At 45.4% G+C, this 25064-nt stretch overlaps 1 protein-coding gene across 3 annotated transcripts; it reads right to left on the reverse strand.

Moving 5' to 3' along the window:
* Positions 1-160: 160 nt before the first annotated feature.
* Positions 161-25040, reverse strand: NFU1 (NFU1 iron-sulfur cluster scaffold). Of its 3 annotated transcripts, none has more exons than XM_019482678.2 (8): positions 24935-25040; positions 23675-23781; positions 18063-18198; positions 14427-14493; positions 11896-12010; positions 10380-10443; positions 3840-4014; positions 161-1340 (listed from the first exon to the last, which is right to left on the reverse strand). In XM_019482678.2, exons 1-8 carry the CDS (start codon positions 24973-24975, stop codon positions 1203-1205), a joined length of 843 nt encoding a protein of 280 aa, XP_019338223.2. In that variant the 5' UTR covers positions 24976-25040; the 3' UTR covers positions 161-1202. The 3 variants fall into 3 exon arrangements, with proteins under 3 accessions (XP_019338223.2, XP_019338224.2, XP_014465276.1); XM_019482679.2 differs by lacking the exon at positions 24935-25040 and adding an exon at positions 18729-19044 and having other exon boundaries at positions 23675-23763; XM_014609790.3 differs by lacking the exon at positions 161-1340 and adding an exon at positions 2440-2731 and having other exon boundaries at positions 24935-25039.
* Positions 25041-25064: the final 24 nt, after the last annotated feature.

Here is a 25064-nt window from a genome sequence, read left to right on the forward strand (position 1 = left end):
AAACTGCAGCTTAATGTTAATTTTGCAAAAACATTTGCTACCGTTTCATTTAGGGTGCTGCATATATCAGGACTGTATTGTACAAGGTCTATTATTGACTGGGTGCCTGAACTGGACAAGTAACATCCTTTCTGTATGCTAAATGATCCAAAGATCAACAGAATATTATAGTTACTTTTATTACAGTAGCACCTGAATGCCTCCGTTTTCCTACGCAGATTCACTTTTATTCAGAGAGAAAAACAAAACATCCATTACACAGGTAGGGAACTGAGACAGAGTGCAAGATACCCAAACTCATACAAGAAATCTGTGGCTCAGCCGTAATTTACATTCATATCTTTTGAATCCCAGTCCAGTGCTTCAACCACAAGACAGGGATTTCACAAATCTTTCTGAATCTTCAGCTATAAGGTGCTTTATGTACAAAATAGTCAAGTCCCAATTCCAATCTTGCACTTCTGTGAGAGCAGAGAGATATGGTAGCTGTTCCCACAGTAGTCAACACTGATATGTTCACAGCAAAGGAAAACTGAAACCTTCTTGTAAATTAATTAGGTTAATGTTGCCTAACAAAATTGAAAAATATTGACTGTAACACCCAAAGCACAGAGGCCACACATTTTATTTAACTCACAGCAACACAGCTGCTGCTTTGCATCAGAGTATTTCAAAGTTTATAGAGGTGGACACAAAATTGCAAATTAAGCCAAAAAACAAGTCCATTTTTCACAAACCGGAACACAAGCAGCCATTTTGAGACTGAAAGTATTACTGTGCATACAAGCTGATCCCTGGCAAAGCAGATGCATCTGCCATAAGGACACTTTTGTTATAAATACATTATCAAGATCAGGTGCTGTTTACTAAATGGGTGAGGGGGAAAAAGATGCCGTAATTCCAGTCTCAAAATCCTGTCTGAGTTATAAAACACTGTACTATCACTGGGGAAGTCAAATAGCTGTTCTGTTAAATATTTATTTATCAACAGCTGAACAGATTATGAAGTCCATTGTACCACACACTGCTTTTGTGCACTATGGACCATATTCCTGATGGCTTACTTCACAGGGTTTTAGGGTCTCTGCAGTTACCCCAGTGGAGATTTGGTCCTCAGTATCACCATATACTTAGAATGCCCTCCTGGACATTCAACAATACACAGGAACATGCTTAGTTTCTGAAAAAACTGGATTAGTAAATCAGATGTTCATTTTTTCTAAAGAAACCTCAGCTCCTGGATAATGAACATACAAGATCACTTTCCTCAGGTCTGCCCCAAACCCTGTCCTCCCGAGGAAGCTCTGCTTGCAACAAATCTCCTCTAGTTCTTCTGCAAACTAAGCAATAAAGAGACAGAATTTTAGAGTTGGGCGAGGGGTACACATTCCCCGCTCAGTGAAAGCTTCGTGTAAGGCTACAGCTCTCTGAGAAGGAAGAAAGGTTCAACAGACAACAAACTCCTGTTTGTGGGGAGAATAAAGACTGTAAACTGTTACAAGAAGCCAAAGTACTGAGATACAGCCGCTCAGTTGTGGGAACACAGAAGAGAGCCTGTATTCCAAACAGCCAAAACCACCAACTCAGGCTGGGTACTGGGAACAGGTTATGCGCCACTATGTACAGAAATAATAGGTGGCTGTGTTGCTGTTCAAACACATGAGTCATGGGGTTCTATTTCAGAACAATACATATTTTCCTTTCTGATAATCTCAGTGTTTCTCAAACCAGGTGAGGTACGGCTGGCTTCGCCATGGTTTTCCTCACCCAGAGCAGCCAAATTATACAATCAGCTGTAGAATGAACAAACAGGATACAGAATAAGTAAACACGCTTATTCTCTTTGCTAAACTACCTATGTCATTTTTTTGCCCGAAGCACAACGTGATCCTCTTGATGCTCAAACATACGAAGAAGGAATTTGCTGCAAGTTTAAACAGCGTGCTAATATCTGCTGGATAATTTTAGTTATCAAGGAGTGCATTAGGGGTCTCCAGATATCAAGGGTTCAAAGTAGCAGTTTCTAATCGAATTTTTTAGAGAGAGAATTTTCTTAGCAGATAGTCCAGATCCATAACTAATCATATTTGCTTTCATTGCTGCTGTTTGAGTAGTGTTGGGGAGGAAGGAAGTAAGTAACTCACTAAACTTACCTATATTGTTCTGTTTTAACGATACTGTCTCTTCTGTAATTAAACCTTTGATTATTAGGTTCAACTGCAGTCAGAATTCAATGATCAAGAACAATGAAACAAGAAATTTTCTTCATAATATATAATATTTAATTCTGACTCGTAAGACTGCAGATCATTTTAAAACCCATAAGGCAGATAGGGCAATTGTGTGCGCGCACGTACACATGCATGCGCTAAAGAGCAAAACTGATTTTCATCCCTAGTCTTGAGACTTTGGTATGAAACAGAAGTAGCTAGACAAATGTTCCTTTTAAATGCCTTTCATTTGTTTCTTAAGAAATCATACAAGACAGTTACAAAGTTCGCAGAAGAAGAAAGATACTCTCTTTTGAAAGTGACCTTGTAACTGGATCAGCCATAGTATTATTTTTATACGATGGAAGACTTTTTCAATGACCAGGTTCAACTGTTTTCTAAAGAAGAGAATGAGAAATGTTGTTGTTCCTTGGTATGTGGCTAGTTTACACAGTCCCACAGGAAGATGCTGCAACTCATGTAGAGTTTGCTCCTTTCTCCACTTCATCATCATCAACCACCTGAAACCAAAACCCAAGAGTTGCTAAGGTGAACATTTTCAATTTTGTTCCTCTAGGATGACACAGGACCCTAAGAAATGCTTGGTGTTACATCTGTTATTCAGACGCACTAGATTTTATTAACCTGATTTTACAGCTTACTTCTTAGGAATCAGTGGGAGCTGCCTTCACACTACATCACTGAACAGTGATGGTCGTATGAAAAGGACAAGCCACTTCCATCAAAATGACATGAGCAGACTTGATTGAAAAAGAAAGAATCCCATGTAATCCTGAGGGGCTGGCTAAGTGGTTATGAAAGCAATTAGAACAACTGCTAAACTGTACCAGATGCACCTGAATTTGCTTTCTGGGGGACAAAGCCTTATTTTAAAACATACTGAGCCAAGTTATAAAAAACCCAAAACCTATGAGGAAAAGGTCCCTAAAATACAAAGCTAACATTAACTAACAAAAACAAAACAGCTCAGGGAGTCCCAGTTTTAAAATCCAATCATCATGTTTTTGGGACTAGAACTAAACAATTTAGAATTGTCTCATCAAAAAGGAAAACGAATTAACTTCATGTGTAATGTTACCGGACCAAAAACTTTACCAAATGTGGGGTTTACACAATACATGCACAAATGAAGAAAAAAAAGACAGATGCAATTCTACCTAAAGGGGGAAAACAGGGATTATGCTTTTTAATTTTATCCAAACACAAATTGGAACTGCCTTGCCAATACAGGAGAAGGCAGAGTTCTCATGTTTCAATTTAATTATTCTCCATCCTACTCAGTACAGTAATTTAGTAAAAATCTTCCCATTCTAGGTTGATTTGTGGTCCACAGAGTCAGATTCTGTTCTCTCTCCTTGGATGCGTTTTGCAGAACGCATGGAGACATTTTAAAATCATCTAGGCTGCACAGAAGTGAAACTTTACTTCCATAAATTTAGAGAGAGACAGAAAATGACTTTCTTAAGCTATTAATATACCTAGTATTACAGGTATTTCTGCATTAATCATAGCAGTACAGACATACATTGTAATTTAAATTAGTCAAGTAAAATTGCCTGAGTTTAATTTTTTTTTTTAAAGCCCTTCTGTTCTCCTATCTGCAAGTACCTGTTCCACACCTTCTACTTCAGGAATATAGAACTGTAGCATGTTCTGTATTCCGTTCTTCAGCGTTATGATAGAACTAGGACAGCTCGTGCATGACCCCTGCAATTTTAGCTGCACAATCCCATCTTCAAATCCTTTGTATATGACATCGCCGCCATCCTCCTGCACTGTTGGCCTGAGGAAACAAAATATTAAATGTATCAGTAATTTTTGCTCTAGAAATGTTTAAGACACGCTTGTCCAACACGTGGCCCACCAAACCATTTTGTCTGGCCCGTGGCGGTGGAGCCGCAGCGGCAGGGCTGCCACGGAGCACGGAGCCGTGGCAGTGGTGGTGGAGCACGGAGCCATGGCGGCGGAGCGCGGAGCTGGGGCAGTGGTGGTGGAGCCGCCACAGAGCGCACAGCCGTGGCAGCGGAGCACAGAGCCGCGGCGCAGCGCCAGCAGAGCTGCGGTGGCAGCAGGGCTGCCGCGGAGCGCGGTAGCAGCGAGGCAGGCAGGGTCGGCCCACAGGCCCCTGCCGGCAGCGAGGGGAGGGAGCTGCTTACCCCTGCAGGGCCCAGCTCATCAGTGAGCCGGGTCCTGCCACAGCTGCCCCGAGGGCTGCACGGAGCGGGACTGCCCCAGCCACGCTTGATTGGACGAGCTGAGGCCGGGTTCCGCCCCTTGCCCCCGGCACGTGGCCGGCAGAGCTGCAGCATGGCCCGTGCCCTGCCCGCATGCATGGCGGATGGAGGCATGAGGTAAGTTTCCACATGGAGCTGGGGGTGCCTTGGGGCCGGCCAGGGCAGACGGAGGCATGGGGTAAGTTCCCATGCGGAGCTGGGGGCGCCTCGGGGCTGGGCCAGGGCAGACAACGGAGGCACGGGTAAGTTCCTGTGCAAAGCCGACCCATTTCATTGTCACTTCCTGAAACTTCCTGATGTGACGTCACTTCCTGTGAGGTCTTTGAATATGGCTCACCGGCCCACTGAGTGATTTCATAGATTTCATAGACATTAGGGCTGGAAGGGACCTCGGAAGATCGAGTCCAGCCCCCCGCCCAAAGGGCAGGAAGTCAGCTGGGGTCATAGGATCCCAGCAAGATAAGCATCCAGTTTCATCTTGAAGGTGTTCAATGAAGGCGCTTGAACAACCTCCGGTGGCAGGCTGTTCCAGACCTTGGGGGCTCGGACAGTAAAGAAATTCTTCCTTATGTCCAGCCTGAAACGATCTTGTAGTAGTTTGTGACCATTCGACCTCGTCATCCCTTGGGGCGCTCCCCCAGATACTGGTGGTCACCCCTGATAAACTTGTAGGTGGCCATCAGATCACCCCTGAGCCTGCGCTTTTCCAGGCTAAAGAGCCCCAGGGCTCTCAGCCTGTCATCGTAGGGTCTGCTTCCCTGACCTCTGATCATGCGCGTGGCTCTTCTCTGGACTCTCTCAAGCTTCTCCACATCCTTTTTGAATTGTGGAGCCCAAAACTGGACGCAGTACTCCAGCTGCGGCCTCACTAAGGCCGAGTACAGGGGGAGAATGACGTCCCGGGATTTGCTTGAGAAGCATCTATGGATGCAAGCCAGCGTTTTGGTCGCTTTACTAGCCGCAGCATCGCATTGCAGGCTCATGTTCATCTTGTGGTCAATGATGACCCCCAAGTCTCTTTCTTCCATAGTGCTAGCCAACAAAGCACTGCCGAGCCTCTAAGGATGCTGCAGGTTTTTTTTCCCAAGGTGGAGTACCTTGTATTTATCGGCATTGAACACCATCAGATTCTCATCCGCCCACTTGCTGAGCCTGTCCAGGTCAGCCTGGATCACCCGCCTGTCTTCTGGTGTGGATGCTTTGCCCCAAAGTTTGGTGTCATCGGCGAACTTGGCCAGCCCGCTTCTGACTCCAGTGTCCACATCATTAATGAAGATGTTGAACAGTATGAGTCCAAGGACAGAGCCCTGGGGGACCCCACTGGTCACCGGACACCACGATGAGTGACTTCCATCAATTACTACCCTCTGGGTCTGACCCCGGAGCCAATTTTCCAGCCAGTGGATCGTGGAGGACCCAAGGCGACAATTGGCCAGTTTCTCCAAGAGGCGATCATGGGACACCAGATCGAAGGCTTTTTTGAAGTCAAGATATATGACATCAATCTCATCTCCCTTGTCCAGGTGATAGGTCACCTGGTCGTAGAAGGAAATGAGATTGGTCAAGCAAGACCTACCCGCAACAAACCCATGCTGGCTATCCCTTAAGATGTTGGCGTCGGCCAGTCCATTAAGGATGGCCTCTTTAATAAACTTTTCTAAGATCTTCCCCGGGATAGAAGTCAGGCTGATGGGCCTATAGTTAGCCGGATCCACTTTCCTCCCTTTCTTGAAGATAGGCACCACGTTGGCCTTCTTCCAGTCTTCGGGCACTACACCAGAGCGCCAAGAGTTTTCAAAGATCCGCGCTAGAGGCTGGGCTATGATGCTCGCCAGCTCCTTGAGTACCCTGGGGTGAAGATTGTCAGGGCCGGCTGACTTGAAGGTATCCAGCTTCTCAAGATGTTCCTTCACGAAGTCAGCATTAATGGAGGGCAGGGGATCACCCTCACCCGGACTTCCCGGCCCTGTAGCGGGCACGGGCGTCCCATGGGGCTGATGAAAGACCGACGCAAAGTACCTATTTAATAGGTTGGCTTTTTCCTGGGCGTCAGTTGTCAGTTGCCCCATCTGGTTCAGCAGGGGTCCAACGTTGCCCCTGCTTTTCCTCCGGCTCCCCACGTATCTGAAGAAGGACTTTTTATTGTCCTTGATGCTCAAAGCTAGCTGGAGTTCAGTTGCAGCCTTGGCTTTCCTGGTCAGCTCCCTACAGGACCGGACCAGTGCAGAATAATCCTCCTTGGAGGTGACTCCCATCCTCCATCCTTTGTAGGCCTTTCTTTTTAGCCTCAGGAGGTCTGCTAGGTCCCTGGAGAGCCAGGGGAGCTGCTGTGCCCTCTTGCTGCCTTTCCTCCAAGATGGAATAGACTTAGTTTGTGCATGGAGGATCGCTCCCTTGAGGAGCAACCACTCTTCTTGAACTCCCCTCTCCCTGTGGTCACAGTCCCTTAGGGCCTCACTGACCAGCCTCCTGAGCTTGTCAAAGTCAGCTTTCCTGAAGTCAAGGACTTGCGTGTTGCTGACCGACTTGCCAGCTTTTCGGCGGATGGTGAAGGTGATCAGCTCGTGGTCGCTGTCACCCAGCTTCCCATCGATCACTAGGTCGCCGACTAGGTCATCCCCAGTAGCCAGTACCAGGTCGAGCAGCGCTTTGCCTCTCGTTGGCCCATAGACTTCTTGAGTCAGGTAGAGGTCATCCACGCACGAGAGGAAGCTCTGCAACCGCTCAGATTTTGCTGAGCGATCCTCCCACGAGATGTTCGGGTAATTGAAGTCACCCATGACAACCATGGTCCTGGAGCATGCGGCCTCAGCCAGTTCCTGGGCAAACTCCTGGTCTAGCTCAGGACTTTGGGTGGGAGGTCTGTAATAGACTCCCACCATTGTGTCCCCTGTGCCGTGTTCCCCACGGATTTTAACCCAGAGGGTCTCCAGCCGTCCACCCTGGTCGCCAATGTCGGCTTGCAGGGACTCATAGCTTTCCTTAACATAGAGAGCTACACTCCCGCCCCTTTTCTCTACATGATCCCTCCTGTACAGGGCATAGCCATCTATCCCCGTGGTCCAGTCATGGGTGGAGTCCCACCAGGTCTCCGTTATCCCTATGACATCGTAATTGTTTGCACTGATAAAAAGTTTGTGATCTGGCCCCACATTCGAAAAGGTTGGACACCCTTGGCTTAAGAGTTCTTTTAACGCTCCTAAAAGATTGACAGCTCAAGTAACCATTTTTTTCTCTCTGCGCAGAATGCAATGGCAGTGCCAGCTTCCTCTTATTGTGCCAGGCTAACATGCCTCTTCGCTGACCTGGAAAAATCAGCTTTCTGTCTCCAATTCTCATTTGTTCCTTGGATGCTCTGAGCAGATTTGGCAATTCTGATGCGTCTAGTAATGAAGACGCTTGTTCTCTGGGTACTGGTCTCAGATTCATACCAATGCACTTCATGTAGCAACAATGAGTCATCTGATACTAACAGCTTCAGGCAACTCTTGCTCTGGGCCAGTGACATGGAAGAAAAAGCCTCTATAACCCCAAAGCCTTCCAACCCAATGCTAAGTTTGCAGACTTGCATTCTGCTGGTAAGCAGAAGTTAATGGCAAATACCTAGCAAAAGAAGAGAGCAAGGTTCAGTTTTGTAAGCGAGCAGCATCTTTGTAACTGGCAAAGTCATATGAATATAGAGACCTAGATGCCTGTGGGGTTTGAAAATGGCACGCCTAGAATTTTACAACAGCAAAACTACTGAGGGATCCTATTTCATTATACTACACTAGCTACCAAGACAATGAAACCACAGATAAATCGCATGATAAACCATCATCCCTTTCAGGACACACTGACAGCATAGATTTTAGTTACCATCCCTACAACTATTTGCCTGCATAACATTAAGGCAGTCTTTGAAAAACTGTAGAATATTCCTTTCTGAAAAATGTCTTCTCTACATTAGAGCTTGTGGCAAACTGAATGTAGTAATACAGGGAATGACGACTCATGTTCTAGACAGTTTTGAATATATGTTGTTTCTTATATATTCAGCAAGGCAGATAATCCCAGAGTATTTAAGGGCACCTATACACATGCAGAGAGGGTGCTCCGACGTGCTATAATTACAGTGCATTGGAGCAGACTCAATTAATCCAGAGCAGACTAACTGAGTCTGCTGGAGCATGGTAATTACCACGATCCAGCATACTCCAGCCTTGCATGCATCAGTGTTTCTGCACTGAAAAATGGCAACGGGGGTGCTTTAACTAAAGCTCATTCAATGAGCTTTAGTTAAAGCTCCCCTGCTGCCATTTTTCAGCACAGGGACGCTGATACACGACGTGCTGGGTGCTTTAATTAGGGCAGCTGCTCTCGGAGCTGCTCTAATTAAAGCACCCCCACTCCCTCACATCTATAAATGCCTTAAGAGTCTAATCCAGCAAGATGAGGAGGAACTCAGCACTTCACAGGACACCTAGTACTAGTAACATTTTCCCAACCTGGTCTCTTTTCACAACCAAAGAATGAGCAACATTACAACTGCATCCCCGTAGCAATGCTTTTCCAGATGCCAAACTAAAAATCACTGAGTCGCTTGAACAGAAGCTCTTTATACTAATTTCCAGAATAATTCTTTTGAGAACTACGTTCCTAATGGAACAGCACATGAATGAATCCTATGTATAAACGTCAGCAACTTGGCCCAATCAGCCACCTCAATTCCTGAAAACCAATAAACATAATGTGTATGACTGAGAATTTGTTTGCCATCATTTGAAAACATGCTGCTCTACAATTCAGATCTCTTTTTTTTCCCCCCTTCCCCTAGGCTTTTTAATTTCTTTGGGTATACTTTTCAGTGTAAACAATGAATACTCTGTACATGCCACTGGCTTACACACAGATCCTGGAAACTATTCGGTCATGATATTGACACAAGCAGTAAGATATATTGCTGTGAATGTTCTCTTCGATCGCCTCCTGAACATAGGACTACATTTTAAAAGAGATTATGGTGATTATAAAAGATGTACCTGTGAATGTTCAAGCTACCATACCGCAGGGTTTTAAGTGACTACTTGACAACACCAGGGCTCATTTAATGCTGCCTTTCAAACCATTATTATAAAAGATGCATGTATTCCTTACGTTCAGATAAAATCTTCCAATTCCTTTCTGCTTATCTTCCCCATTTTTAAGCGATGAGTTGACTGTCACTCTTTCAGCTCTGTGATATCCTCCCAGCATTTTAAAAATATTTATGAAAGGAATATTTTTAGAAATTATTTAAAAAAAAAAACACAACAAAACCTGAGAGACTACATCTTCAGGACAAATTCAAATCAGCTCCATGACTTCACATGATATGACTGAGTGTCTGCTTTTGGGACTTGTGTTTCGGGAGAGACACTGTTGTCCCTTAGGAGAGGACTTTTGAGATCCATTAAGCAGTTCTCCACATCCACATTTTTTTTTATTCTTTTCAGTTGAGGCAGTAAAAGAACCTAAAAATACTAGAACACTAGAAAAACCACGCACTCTGTTTGATACCTGTTCTAAAGGCTGCATTATTAATCATCTGATTCTACATTCAAGGAGAGTCAAAACACAGATCCAGCTGCAAAAGTTTAACCTCCCCTTTCTAGACAAAGTCTTACATGGTTCTGAAACTCAAAAAAGAAAAGCAAGAAGGAAGAAATAAAGCAAATGTATATGAAAGAAAAAAATAGTGCAGAATGTGTACTAGAGAGTCAAAGAACTTCGAGGGTTTTTTTTATTATTTACCATTTAAATTGGGCCAGCACCGAAAGGCCCATACTGCTTTGTTACCTTGTGTAATGCCAAATACACAGAGTCCTGCACCTCCCCAATATCACCCAAGGGTCTGCTATGTGACAATACTCAAACCAGCAACATTTGCAGTTACCTTATCCTAGTATCCAGCAGTTCCTTAATCATTAATACAACTTCGTCATCTTCCTCCGAAGAAGCTTGAGGGGGAAAAATGTGCAAATCAAAATGCTGACAGACCCTTCTTATGATTCACAATACATGCCAGAATAATATTCCGTTTACATGATAAAAGTCTGAATAAGGCAGACTGACAATACACAGTGATGATTCTGAAAGCTGAAGACAGAGCTAAATCTAAATGGGTTCAAATTACAACATGTACAATACACCTGGGAATCCTCACTGATAGAAATCATGGCAGTGCACTGCTCTTACAGTACAGACAAAGGCTTTGACAGATAGGGCTGGTGCTGCCTCAGATGTTGAGGAAGTAGGAAAAAAGCAACTAGCAGCATGGGATAAGCACTTGTGGGTAACCACAACCTGACAGCATTTGTTACAGTACCTTAGACCCTCTCAAATTTATCTGTATGGCCCCTGCATCTGGCCCAAAGTAACTTTCTTTAGGATCAGCCATGGAGTTAAAGTCTACAGGGGCAGGGAAAATGCAGGATTCTCAGGGCTTCTGTGCACAAGCTCTTCAAAAATATTTATGTCCAAGATCAACTACAGAGATGCAAAAATAGCCTCAGCACCTCACAATAAATCACAACCGACATTATTTGGCTGACTAATTCCCTTAGTCATCTTCCCAATAGCATATCTAGAGGAAAAAATAAAAGATTAAGGCTTCCAGCTGTAGTACACTTATGAGTCAGCTATTTTTCCTTATAGAAACATTTTAAGGCCTCTTTATTTCAGATTAAAATAATGAAGTTAATTTGAATATTAAAAAACAATTGAGACAATGAGGAAAAGACCACTGGAATCTCACATTTAGAAGGGGTCTATTTTACTAGAAGATAAAGTGAAAATCAAACAACTGAAATTTATACAACATTGGCTTATTTTAAAAGTCAGTCTCAGTCAGCAGACATGGCTATTACTAATTACAACATGGGTCACATAAGGATCACAAACATATTTACAGGTCCCTGGTAAGTGTAAAATTGTTATGTGAGAAAGAAATTACATGCCTTTAAGCTTTTAACCTAGTATTGTCTTTTTAAATGTATTCAAACTTTCTTCTGAGGATACCTGAAAGCAGAAATGGGCTTCGGCTTTCAGACACTCACACAAAGACTTAAATATCATAGATCTTAGGTTTCAGGAACATCTTTTCAGTGGAACGAAAACATCACCCACAATGTTCCTACATCACTTAAATAGAAAGTGATATTTTTAAGTGATGCTATAGGCAATTCTCTAGATAGCAGGTTTAAGAAACCACTGAAGGCAACACATGGGCTACCAGCGCACCCTCTAAATGTAGGCACATAATGTCTCACATCTCAGTTCCTTAATGTAGCTGAGTTATTCTTTTCTCACATGCTGCTTTGTAAGGCAATTTCATGGAGTCTGAATGTAATAAACCAAATCCATTAGCCAAGGATCTATAAACACATAAGGCATACCAGTTCTCCATTTACCTGTGTCTGTACGAGGTGCCTCTTCAGTAACTACAGGTAAGCCAGAGGCAAAGAAATCCATTATAGTTGCATAAATATCTGGTTTCAGTAAGTTCCAATCCAGGACTTCACTCTCCTATAAACAATTTAAGAAAAAAAAAATATACGGTTTTTGTCTCATTATAAAGTTAAATGTTACACCAAGCTTTTTCGCATCTTGAAGACACCCTGCAGAGTATTAATGGAAAGCCCAGTCTGATATAGACATGTTTATATTTAAAATTATCAATAACTCGGTTCCTGTGGTTGGATTTAAGTATTTCCTTACACGGCCAGCCCATCAACTGCTAGGCAAAAAACAAAGCCACTTAAGAGGAAAAGAAAAGATAACGATTGCAGATGTTTTGCTATGATTTTGCTCTACAAACAAACTGCTTTTGGAACCTGTTTTTGTTTTGGTTGCATTCACTATTGGTATCCCATCTGTTGTCCAGTAAATGACAGAGTGCTCCATCTGTTTGTCTGTCTGATGCAGCTCTGTGTTCACAACAGTACAATAGTTTACACCTCTGGGGAACTACAATGCAATACATAAAGCGCTTGCTCAAACTCACATGGACCACCATCGTTTGTAGCATGGGCCTGTATGTGCAATTTTGTTGCTTTCTAGTATCTAGCTTAGAACAATATGAGCTTCACTACTCCTTAATAGTTGATGGAGCTTCTTCTAGAGCAGAGGTCCCCAAACTTGTTCTTACTGCAGATCCGCTTCCAGATTTACCAGCTGCCCACATACCCCAACCACCATACGTTTTATATTTTAACCCCCTTAAATGCCCATTATTATTATAATGAAAATTAAATTTGCCATTACACAATTTATCCTGCATACCCTCCAGGAGTACGTATACCAGTTTAGGAACCCCTGTTCTACAGCTCCAAAAGGAAAGGATTTTGTTCAGTAGCAAAACATTATAGGTTCTTTTCACAATAGTTTGTGCCTTTGTCATGTCACAACAAATACCTATGTATTTTTACCAGTCTGGACTTCCCAGATCTATTTCTTGTTCTATCATTAACTCTAGGGGTGCAGCAATAAAGATTTTCTGGGTAGATACCAAGGGCTGATTACTGACCAGCCACATCAGCTGATACCTATCCGATTGCTGATATTCAGCTGGGAGAGCAGTGTCCGGCTCGTAAGTCTGTTGAGGGGAAGGAGGGGGGTGGGGTGGGGCTGGAGATCAAGGCCCCCATGGTGAGGGAGGGAGTGGGGCTGGGGCAAGTGTTGCACAGCTGGGGTGAAGCAGGGTGTGGGATGGAGCTGACAGCTCATCTGGGGGGAGCTGCACACACTCCCAGGGCAGGCATAGGAGGCATGTGCCCCCCCCTCCCCCGCCTGCGATCTGTGCATGCACAAGGGTGGGCTGCAGCGGTGTGCTTGGGGCCAGGGCTGCTCCAGCCTCTTCCTAGTGGCTGCGCTCGAGATGGACAGGGTGGGATGGGTGGCATTGGAAGGGGGACTACTGGGGGGGCTAGAGCCTCCCCAAAATTCACCACAGACACCCTCCCCCCCATAGCCACCCTCCCAGCAGCACCACTGCCTGCCTCGCCCCCGAGCACAGCCACCAGGAAGAGGCTGGCATTGGCCCCAAGCATGCTGAGGCAGCCCACCTTTGCCCGGCGCGCAGATCCAGGAGGGCACATGCCCCCATGCCTCCCCTGGGGGTGCACGCAGAGGTAGGAGCCGCCCCCCACCCCTTCCAGATGAATCGCCAGCTCTGTCCCACGCCCTGTCCCAGCCCCATTCATTCCCTCACCGTGGGAGCCTCAATCTGCCCCCTGCCATGTCCCTTCCCTCCCCCACACCCCTTCCCCCAGACTTACTGGTCAGACACTGCTCTCCAAGCTGCTGGGCTGCATTCCTGGCCACGTGTGCTGCGGCTGCATGCATGCATGCAGCATTTATCAGCAACATTATCGGCCACATCAGCCAAAAATAGCCAATTGCCAATAATGTCGATTTTCCTTTTATTGGTGCTGATACCGTATGGACCAATATATCGGCGCACCTCTAATTAACTCAGTATGTGGGTGCAGGCAACTTGCTTAACCTATGACTCAAGTCATCCATCTATAAAATGTGAGGCTTCACTCATTCAGATCTGGATGAAAAGGGCTACTAATGATAATTACTAACTTTTGGGACTGTACAAAACAACTGAAATGTGCTGAGCACCTAAAACAGCAGTTCATGGGGTCTTCAGCAGTTCTGATTACTCTAACCCAGTAGGCAATTCTCAGCAGCTCTAGCTGGAACACAGCACGCTTCAGAACTTTATGGTAATTATGTTCCAATTTGTACAGAGATTAAGTTGAGATAAATTTAATCTCTGCAGTGAATATTTTTAGGGCATTTTAAGGGTTATAGCATTTGCTATGCAAGCCAGAGAAGGATCTGCAAGGTGTCTCTGGCTCCCTTATCTCTCTTTGCAGATTGCAAGTCTCAGTTCATATTCTAGAGCATGAAAATCTCTCTTTTTTTGGCTTACCTTTGTGATTGTGATGAAGTCAGGCCCAAAGAAGACACTTTTAACTCCTTCAATCCTGAATAACTGTCTGTCAAAAAAAAGTTAAATCATACAAAAATGAAGCCTGCAGGCACAAATGCCTACAGAAAGATGCTTATGAATTGCAATTGATTTTTTCCAGCTTTCCCATAACTATACATTCTAGACCAAAATAATCATTTTAAAAAGCCATTAAAAGAATCTAGCAAGGGACTCCACTATAGCGGAGATGCTTCTGTTTTTACCTAAAGCTGCAGAGCCTGCAGGTTTGTTTAAGCAGAACTATGTGACTCCCACAAGAAACAAGACCACAGTTTTAAAGTGTTTCAATTAGACAAACTGAATGAGTGTTTAAAAGGCTGCCTTAAACACTTGCATTTGCTCTTCATGGCCACAGAAAGCAGCCAGCTCAAATCTATAAAACCTTAATTCTCAAATGATGGATTGAATGACTCATGTCATCCATGGGATAACATCAATTCAATTCAATTCAATTTATTAAGGATTCTGGTTAAATGCCACGCTCCCGAAGCTGAAATAACAAACATACAACCATAATATAAATCAGTTCGAACAAAGTAACTGAACTACAAATATTATACTAAACATAGAGCTCACCAACATAAAAACACTATTAATATAAATATAGTAGTAAATTAAGACATGAATCTATAATACTGTTGTACATAGATACACAACTGAGACAGTAAAAATAAAATCTAATCTTAAAATGTATCACTCATGTCAGTAATAAAGGATATTTAACTCTAATCGCCTCAGCCTTGTAAGCAAAAATTGTGAGACAGTTTACTACATTTGGATCTGTTTGCTGGGTAAGATAAAAAATGCTCTGTTTAGAATTGCCAGGAGCTAAATCAGGCATTTTTACACAAAAGATTGTAGTAACCCTACTGAAAAGAGAGACAAAATGTGTTTCCAATAGTTCAAACAGATGAAAGGGAGAAATGCCTGACAGAGAGGAAGGCAACAGCTGAATGAGACCCCTCCCACAGATGCATATGTGCATGATGATGAGAAATACTGAGAATAGGAGCTTTCCAACACATATAACAGGAAAATTTTCAAACATTAAAGATACAGCTTTGTATGCTACGCATAGTTTAAAATACCACAGCAGTCAAATGTTGCTTGGCAGACTAGTGGACTGAAAACATTTCCTTAACAAAACATAGTGAGGATGCAAGAGCCCTCCAATACATCCAAAACTGTGAAACACTCTTTCCACTGCTGGCCCTGTTAGTTGATGTAATTTCCTTGGAAAAATGTGTGTTCCTGAGCTGAAGCAAAAGGCATTGAACTACAAAACCTGAGAATTGTGGTCTTCTGCTCCTCCTCATCCTTCAGCAGTTATGCTGGAACAGAAAAGACAGCTTCTACTCCATTCCTAAAACCTCACTGGCAAGAGTTGTAAAACCCAGTCTCAGGAACCCAATTCTTATGCATTATGGAGGAAATCTAGGTATCAGGACGGAAGCCTTGAACCTAGGACATATGTCTTTACAGACTGACATTTTCCCCAAGTCTGCCACCTCCACTGCATCTACCAGTAAATGAACAGGATCTGTCTAAGCCCCCCACAGCAAAGAGATTCCACCTTATCCTGAATTCCCAGCTGGCTAGCTAGTAACAACTGACCAGCCACTTCCCCTATTTTAAGGTAGGCAAAGCAAGAAGAAAGACCTAGGCAACCCAGAGCTCTTGTAGATCTCCAGCAATGCTCTGAGATGTCAACTATCTCTTGACCCAGCCTGGTCTTTGACGCTTTTTGTTTACCCAGGCCCTGGTTGCACAACTTGCTGTATTCAGCACCACAGCATAAAAGTTCTTTAGGGGTACACGGATATAGATTTTCTTGGCCGATACCGACAGCCGATTATTAACCAGCCATATCAGCCGATACCAATCTGATAACCAATTTACAGGAATGCAGCTGGACAGCGTGGAGAACAGCACCCTGCAGGTAAGTCTGTGGATGAGAAGGAACATGGAAGAGGGAAGAGGTGTTGGGGGGCAGATCAAGGCCCCCACAGTAAGGGAGTGGGGCAGGGGCTGGGGGTGCTGCCCAGCCAGGGCAGTAAATAGGACCCAGAGCCAGGATGGGGAGTGGGACAGAGGAGCAGGTGTCTCATCCAGGGGATCAGCATCCCAGCACTTAAAAATGGCAGCAGGGGCGCTTGAACTAAAGCTCGCCAAATAAGCTTTAGTTCAAGTGTCGCTACCTCCATTTTTAAGAGTGGGAACGCTTTTAACCAGAGAGGAGCCTAGTGTGGTAACGACGGATGCGGGCTGCCCGCTGTGAGCTCGGGGCTCTCTACTTTGCTGCCTTTGCCCCAGGAGCTCCGCATTGGCCATGCGTCCCCTGCCCACCCAGCAGCGGAAGGCACAACTCGCTGCCCCCACTGCCACCAGGAGGACAGGGGATGTGCAGCCAGCATGAGGCTCCCAAGTGAAAGGCAGCAGACCAGGGGGCCCCGAACCTGAAGCAGGCAACCTGCATCTGCCCCACACACAAATCTGGGGGGAGGGGGGGGGGCACATGCCTCCCCAAATGGGGGGGTGCACACAGCAGCAGGGAGCTGCCCCCCTTCCCGCATCTCCTGCACTTTCTCCCCTCCCTCCCCCATACTCCCTGGATGAGCCGCCCAGAGCTCCATCCTACTCCCTGCCCTGGGTCACATTCACCACCCAGACTGGGCAGTACCCCCAGCCTTTGCCCCTCTCGCTCCCTCACTGTGGGGGGCCTTGATCTGTCCCCCACTCCCTGTCCCTTCCCTCCCTCACACCCCTTCCCCTCCACAGACTTATCTACAGGGCACTACTCTCCAAGCTGCCCGGCTGCATTCCTGGCCACGTGCGTTCAGCTGTGCACTTGCATGTGGCATCCACAGGCTCCAGCCAGAAGGTATAATTAATTATATTTATCTATGACATTACTGGCTTCCCGGCCAATAAAAACCTGACAGTCGATAATGTTAATTTTAATTTTATTGGTGCCAATCCAATATGGAATCAATATATCGATGCACCTCTAAAAATCTTTTATGCATTGTGCCCTACGTGCCTTTACAGAGGATTGCATGTGAACAAGACCAAGGGGGGGAAAAAGGAAATGCCAAACAAAACTTCTCACCTGTTCACTGGCCTGTTTACAACACATCTAGGTTTTAAAAAAAGAAAAAGGCAATGCCCTGAAAAGTTCACAAACTCAAAAAGAGATGAAACTAGTATGTTTCTTCCAGTGTGATGTTTATTTCCATAGGAGACCTGTGTCATTACACTCTGAAGATGCATGACTTACGGGAGGGCTATTCACAGGACCAAGACTGGGCTGGCTCAGCACCAGAGGCTGCAACAAAACACTGCCTAATCAGAATCCTGAAGTAGATCACAAGGTACCAAATTACTCTGTTGATGTGCACAGCATAGAAACCTTAATACATTAGTTGGGGCAATGGTCATTTCTAGGACTTCTGGCTATTGTGCAAAAGAAGCAGCATCAAGTCCAGAAATACAGCTGACCTGCCCTACATTTTTCAGTTTCTGTTCAAAATGCCCATACGGGGACTATTGAACAAGTCCTTATGTACTTGAACATACCTTGCTAATGGTGAGCAAAATGCTGCAGCTGGTGTTGAGAATTCCATGGTCCTCGACTCCAGCACTTGTTTCCCTGGAATAAACTTCACACTGTTTGGGTTTGGAGTGTCCTGGGTCTGAATAAACATGTATCTAACTGGAAAGGAAGCAGGAAAAAAATGGGATCAAAAGATAAGTAACTTAAGGTCAGAGATCCTGCTCATTTACCCCAGCAGGGAGTTGCTGAAAACAAAAGACCAATGAATGCTGATACCTAACAAATATGATGTAGCAAGTTCCATTCAAGAATCCACATCAATACACATTCAGTCTTAGAGATGAAAGATCAGCAGAGCTGTACCCCCCGCTCATCTTTTTCACCATTTCATTTCCTGCTCATATGGTCAGTATATGTCTGCACAGAGCAAATACCCTCCAGTGAGGCAAAACTGGTGGTCCTTGCTTATCTCTCTTATCTAGGCTTTTATTCCACAGTCTGTGCTGAGGACCCCTGTGTCATCACATCCCCTCCTGCTTAGAAGAAGTTAGGTGCTGGGTATGAGTAATTTTGCTAACTAGCATTGTAGTATTAAGGATGTCTTCATTTTCCATCCCCGCCACCCCAATCCCTAGCTTTCTTAAAAAAGAGCATGTCAGACAAAGAATATGTAGAAGTGAACACATCACCTGATAATGAGCAGCGGCAGCACTTTCTTCTGGAGAAGAGGTCACCATAACCCACTAATTTGCATTGTTTCTCTAGGCAAACACACAATTCTCCTTAACCAGCTTAGTGACATAGGTCTTCTGACATAGACCTTTTGGACTTAAAAAATTTTGTCTGAGCAAAATTTCCAAACACCTGGTAAAGACAAACTCTTTTTTAAGTTTATTTACTTAAATTTTATATCAATTGAGTTTTGCTCAGTTAACTGAACTGGAATAAAAATAATGACTAGACACTTTTACAGTGTCTTTTGTCCAACAATCTCAAAGGATAAACCTGTGGAGAAAAGGAGATAAATGAAGATTAAGGGCCATGTCTATGTCCCACTGAAAGCAGAAGGCACAGTTGACTACATAACCCTACTTTCACTCTCTAATCATAAAAATCCCACATCTTTCCCTGCATTACTAATCATGCAATGAATTATTACCATCTCAAACCAGTTCATCCCCCTCAGCAAATAATACTCCTTAAAAACTCCAGTGAAGTCAGTAGGTTTACTTTTAGGAAGCAAGTCTTATTTAACTTGCAGAACACAGGACTTAGAGGAAAATTATTTTTCTTATAACTAAAGCAACAAAAAGCACTTAGATTTTCACTTCCTAAACACGAATTTTGACTATAACTCCTCATATTAGTCAACTCCTACAACTCCTCATATAAATCAGGCTATTTATAAAGCAACAAACTGCTACTGCACCTGTAACAATCCATTTGACTTTAACTCACATCATTACAAGGTATGCAGACAATGATTTACATTGATGTATGTGTCTGCAGGGTTTGGGGTTTTTTTGGTTTGTTTGGGGTTTGGTTTTTTTTGGGGGGGGGGGGGGGAACAACAGACGGACGACATTCATGAAATAGAGAACAGAATGGGAATGAGCAATGCTGATGTGCCAGAAACATCTCTGATGCGACACATAAAACTCAATCTCTTTGTCTTGCATCTCCATCCACAGGCATCCAAGAGGAAAAAATCCCTGTGACTACAAGGGGAAAGGACAATGCCTTCAGTGTGAAAATACAGGACTAAATTGTCAACACTGGACCTGCATAGTGTCAACTGAGAATGATCTATAGCAGGGGTTCCCAAACTCTGGTACATGTATCCCCCTGGGGGTACGCAAGACATCCGAGGGCTATGTAGGAGAAATTGTGTAAGGGCAGATTTAATTTTCATTATAATAAGAAGGGGCTGAAATATAAAATGTATGCTGGTAGGGGTACACGGGCAGCTGGTAAATCTGCAATAAGAAAAAGTTTGGGAACCTCTGCTCTATAGAAAAAGGCAATCCACAGCACCTCAACACCTCAACTTCTAGTGTACTGAAACTTCTAAATACAGTAATATTGACGTGGGACCTTCTAATACAAAAGATAAGTGTTTTCCCTCACAGCAAAGTTGTTCTTGATTAATTAAACCAGTGTGCGTGGCATCTGTTATTATTCAAGGTCAGCAGGTGGCAGTACATGCAGAGTATCTGTACTACTGCTTCCTTCAGTTCCCTGACCATGGCAGTAGATGCTTTCTTCACATACTCTAAAATCATTTATTAAATGCAAACAACAGAGAGACTTTGAAAGGATATTAGCATAAGCACATCAAATGGCCCAAAGACTAGAGCTTTTCAGTCACAGCTGCTTGATTAAATGTCACTTTAAAAAAAACCCTGATTTTTCAGCTGGGTAGGTTGGGGCCCTCTAGAATCAGAATCAAAAAGAAATTGCTGCACAGGGAACTAAAAGACTCATTTAAATAACATCTCCATTTGTGATTAGTCCTATACAACATGCACCTGCATACATAAGGAAAAAGTGACTTTTGCTACAGCATGGTTGAGTTGTTGCTGAATGCATTCAGCAGGTGCAGCTGCTGGACAGGGGATTTTTACCCCCACCCCCCTCCCCAAGGCTGCTGAGTAAGTTTTGCACTGAGCTTCTGAAATCCTGGAAGAGTTGATCCAGTAAACTAGAGTTCTGGCTTATGCTTTTCCAGATGACTTGTATTGGGTGACTTTTGGAGGTAATAGGAATCTGGTATGCGTGAGGCATTTAGTGTTAGTGAAAGGTGCTGAACTGAGAGACCTGAACAGTAAATAATCTGCCCAAACAAATACAGCCTTCTTGGTGACAGTCCAAACAGCTCTGCAATGCTCTGCTCTCATTTCACAAATGTTTCTGACCCCTGCCTAGCGGTGAGAGGGTAGCTCAAGCCTTCATGGCGCAGACCTCCTTACTTCTCTAAAAACTTTTAAAAGGTTAGGGCCGATTTCAGTGAGTCTGTGCTCTTCCCCCTGGGAACTGAACCGTGATCAAACTAATTTCATGTAAGACAATATATCTTAAATCTTCTCTCTCATTAAAAGAATGAGATCTTTGTATTTCTGACTGAAAAGAGATGAAAGACTGTCCTTTTTAACAGTTTCATAAATGTATGTAACAGTTAAGCTGCAAGTGTAAGTAATCATGGTAATTTTCCTCCAAAACTATTGTCAAATGCTGAACACTTATAGCAATTCAGTCTTTTGTAAAAATTGATGGGGTCTTAAGAGAAAACTAGTAAAAGAAATGAGAACTGGGTACAGGAGAAGACCAAAATGAAGTGCAAACTTCCTCAAAATTAGATAAATGAATATACAATGGTCAGACACCTGTTGGGGGAGAGGATGTGAGAGTCTCAACCTCTGGATGGCCAACGTGCCTTTAGCATCCTTACAAGGTTATATTTTTGGGAAGTCAGCAGAGCAGTTCCAGTCTCGCTGATCTCAGCTGTTGAAAGAGGACACCGGGTAGCAAGAAGTCTCTTGGACACAGTGAACTTTCATTGATAAGGACTTTAAATAAGTTAATGACACAGCAAAGCATAAACACACTGCTTTGCATCTTTAAAACTCTCTGTGTACCTCAGCAATTGAGATAATTTGCTATTATACCTGCAGGGAAACTGAGGTACAGTGTACATAGCTTGCTCACGCTGCATGAATTTACATGTACAATTAATGCACTTTAAGGTTAGTGCACATTAAAATAAGGTGCAGTAAACTGCGCCCAGGAATATGTCTACATGTGCGCCCGCATTGGGAGCAACTGATTCCAAGACGGCTCCTGCCCCTCTGCAGCAGCCAAGGGGAGCTCCAGGCTCCCCTGGTGACAGCCCCAGGCTGCCAGGAGGCACCAGGGGTCAGGCCTGGGCTCCGGGGAGCAGGGGAAGGAAGCTGTCCCAGAGCAGGGGACAGCTCCCAGCCATGTGGAGCTCAGGATCACAGCCTGGCTCAGAGGTACTTGTTTGGGGCAATGCCCTGTGGCCAAGCAGCAGCAGTGCCCTGAGCTCTCCCCTTGCTTTGCTTGCTACAGGGATAGGGGAGCTTTCTGTCCACAGTCCCAGCACTGCTCAGCTCCCAGTTCCTGCGGGGAGCTGAGCAGCCTTGGGACCAGGGACAGAGAGCTCCCCACTCCCTCCCGGTCAGCATGTGTGTGGCAGGCCAGTGGGGGGTACTCCTGCATTGAGCCACCCACCTCACTGCGCCCAACCACCTTCCAGGCTCCAAGTGCCTCCCTGGGGATGCCTCATGTCCAGCCAACTGCCTTTCTGAACACCTGCAAGCCTGGGGGTAACGCCGCCATCACTCAGGGTCTGGACTGATCTTGGACACGTGCCCCCTGGGAAACACAGGCCTAGTAGTCCTTGAGGGTACTTGACTCACTGCAAGAACTTGGGGTGCTTCCCTCAGTCTGAAGCACAAATGGTGGTCTCCTTTAGTCAGCTGAACCAAGGGGACCGCAAGACATAATCTAGACCCTCTCCCAATAAGTCTCCTATGCCAGGTACAGAGGAGAACTTTATTGGTTACCAGGAGTAGGTTTGGAATAGGGTACAGGGTAGAGCAATATCATAGAAATACATTAGAGCAAACAGTGGCATGATAGCCTTTTGATCATGCATCTGAGTTACTGCAAGGTATATATCTTGTTAGATCTCAAGCAGCTTACTCACAAGTATCATCCAGAGGCAGGTGGAGAATCCCTCTGGAGGCAAGCAGTTCATTGACCATGAGTTTCAAAGGAGACAGAGAGTTTCAAAAGGTCCAGCTTCTCTGAGAGTTCTCATCATGGCTGCCGCCCCGCCCCGCCCCACCCTGCCCCCTGGGCAGTCCTTAATTTACACAGACCTTATGATTTCGTTTACCTGATCCAATGAAGGCCAGTAACTGTTGGCTGCCAGCCAACCAATTTGAAATGCATCACTGGTTGCTGGGTAAACTGGCAGGGTCTCTAGCCCCCTCCCATTGCTTAGAACAATAGGGAGTTTAAGCCCGCACCCAGGTGTGTGAGGGCAGTCATGCAGGCAAAGGGAGCAGATTTCCCCCTTCCTCAGGAACGTATCCAGCTCAGGTTACAACTCAGGGTTACCTGAAGCCGATGGGGCCAGAGGTATCTACCCTCTGCAGTGACCATGGTAACCAAATTGTCAGATTAGGCATCTGCCTGATAGCAGAGTTTGGGGAGAGACAGAGATGGCATTCTGCCATCGTCTATACATGTGCTACGGCGCAGTAACTAACGTGCAGTTAATCTACTACCTGTATTTCTTGGTACTAGCAAGATGCGCATTAGCCTAATTTACTGCACAGTAAATCTTGCGTGTAAGCAATGATGCTTTACTGAGCATTAGATTAGTCTGGTAATTTACTGATGCAATCAATGCAGGCTGCAATGCAATGTGCATGTCCTGACTTCAAGCTCTACTTACCACGTTTAACTAACATTGCATCAAATTGTCCCCTGTATTGCACAAATACTTAAGATTTCAGAACCAAGGGGATGTCTTGCTTACTTCACGTGTCCAAGAAATGAATCCCACAAGACAGCTAGTCAACTGTTTCAGGACAAAAATAATTTTTACCTGTATTATGAAACACTGGTAACGGAAGAAACGACTTCTTCTGTACGGCGCGGCAGAGGGGCTGTTTAGCTGCCACGTGAATATCTCTGAATGCAGTATGACAGAACCTGGTGGAAAATAATTATTTTAATGAAAGGGGTCCAACTAAGATTTAACAGCTCTCATCCCTCAAAAAAAACAAACCAACAAAAGAGTATTTTACCTGCCCATAGTATCAATGCATTTCAGCGACTGATTTAAACACTTTACTCTTTCTTGGAAAAAGTACGGAGAAGAGTTCACGCAGGCGAAATAATCAAATGCTGGATTATTCTCCCCCTACCCCCCAACTCCTGGAGAAGGAGAAGGGAACTGATTTTTCAGTCTTTTCTCCCCCTGGGTTTCTCAGTGCCCGAGCAGCCAGGCGCAGAGCTGCCAGCAAAACGAAGCACTGCTGGGAAACCACGTCAGTCACAGCCGGAAACCAGTGCTGCCCAGTCTCCTCGCACAGAGAAACATGGCACGGAAGACGTGACTGGAGGGAACCAGCTTGAAGAGACACAAGGATGGATTGAGCTCAGTGGGCCTGATTTTATTTTTTCCTGTCCGCCCCAACCACCATTCAGGTATTGATTTGCACATCAGACGAGTGGGGCAAATAAGTACAGCAACACGAATGCTGGTGTCCGCACGCCAGCCCCTCATCGGTGCGCAGGTGCAGCTGTGCGCACCCCTGGACGGGGGGGGTGCCAACACTGACGTGTAGCTGCCAGGTGTGAGCAGAAACCCAGATTTTAGGTCAGGCAAAAGGCAGGGCGAGGTGCAGCGCTGATTTTCAGCGGGACTGAGCTCCTCCGGAGGGCACCGGGCAGCACCGTGTGGTGTGAGGTGCAACGGCGCGATTCACTCCATTAAGTACAAGGTAAAACTAGAGACTCCGATGGGGTCAGAAACCTCCCAGCTCTTCCCCACGGACGAACGGCTGTGGCTGTGACTTTTCCCGGGCACGAGCCGTTGCCCCCAGGCCCAGGAGGGCGAGAAGCGCAGCCACGAGCCGGCTCGCTGACGCAGGGCCCGGCGCATGCGGGCGCCGCTCCCCTCAGCCCGGGGAGGCGGAGCGGGGAAGCCGCCAGGCTCCGCGCCGCTCTGCTCTGCGGCGCCTGCATCACCCCCTCGCCCCGGGTACCCGGCGGCAGCCTCGAACCCGCGGAGGACCCGGGCCCAGGCGGCAGCAGGGAGGTGACCCCTGCCCTGCCCTCCCCTGGGGTCGCGGTCACCTACCGGCCGCCCAGCGCCGCGGCCTGCAGCCACCGCGCCGCCATGTTGGCTCCGGCGTCCCGCGGCGGGAGGGGAGGGGGGGCGGGGCCGGCGCTCGAGGACCCCGCGCGGGCTGCCCGGCGGCGCCTGGCTG

This window comes from Alligator mississippiensis, chromosome 7 (assembly GCF_030867095.1).
Source record: "Alligator mississippiensis isolate rAllMis1 chromosome 7, rAllMis1, whole genome shotgun sequence".
NCBI lineage: Eukaryota > Metazoa > Chordata > Crocodylia > Alligatoridae > Alligator > Alligator mississippiensis.

Coding starts and splice junctions, on each gene's coding strand:
- NFU1 (XM_019482678.2), bottom strand. CDS start 24,975: ATGGCGGCGCGGTGGCTGCAGGCCGCGGCGCTGGGCGGCCG. Junction 10,444..11,895: donor GGCACCTCGTACAGACACAG/GTAAATGGAGAA, acceptor TTCCCCCTCAAG/CTTCTTCGGAGGAAGATGAC. Junction 1,341..3,839: donor AAGTAGAAGGTGTGGAACAG/GTACTTGCAGAT, acceptor TTTATTGCTTAG/TTTGCAGAAGAACTAGAGGA.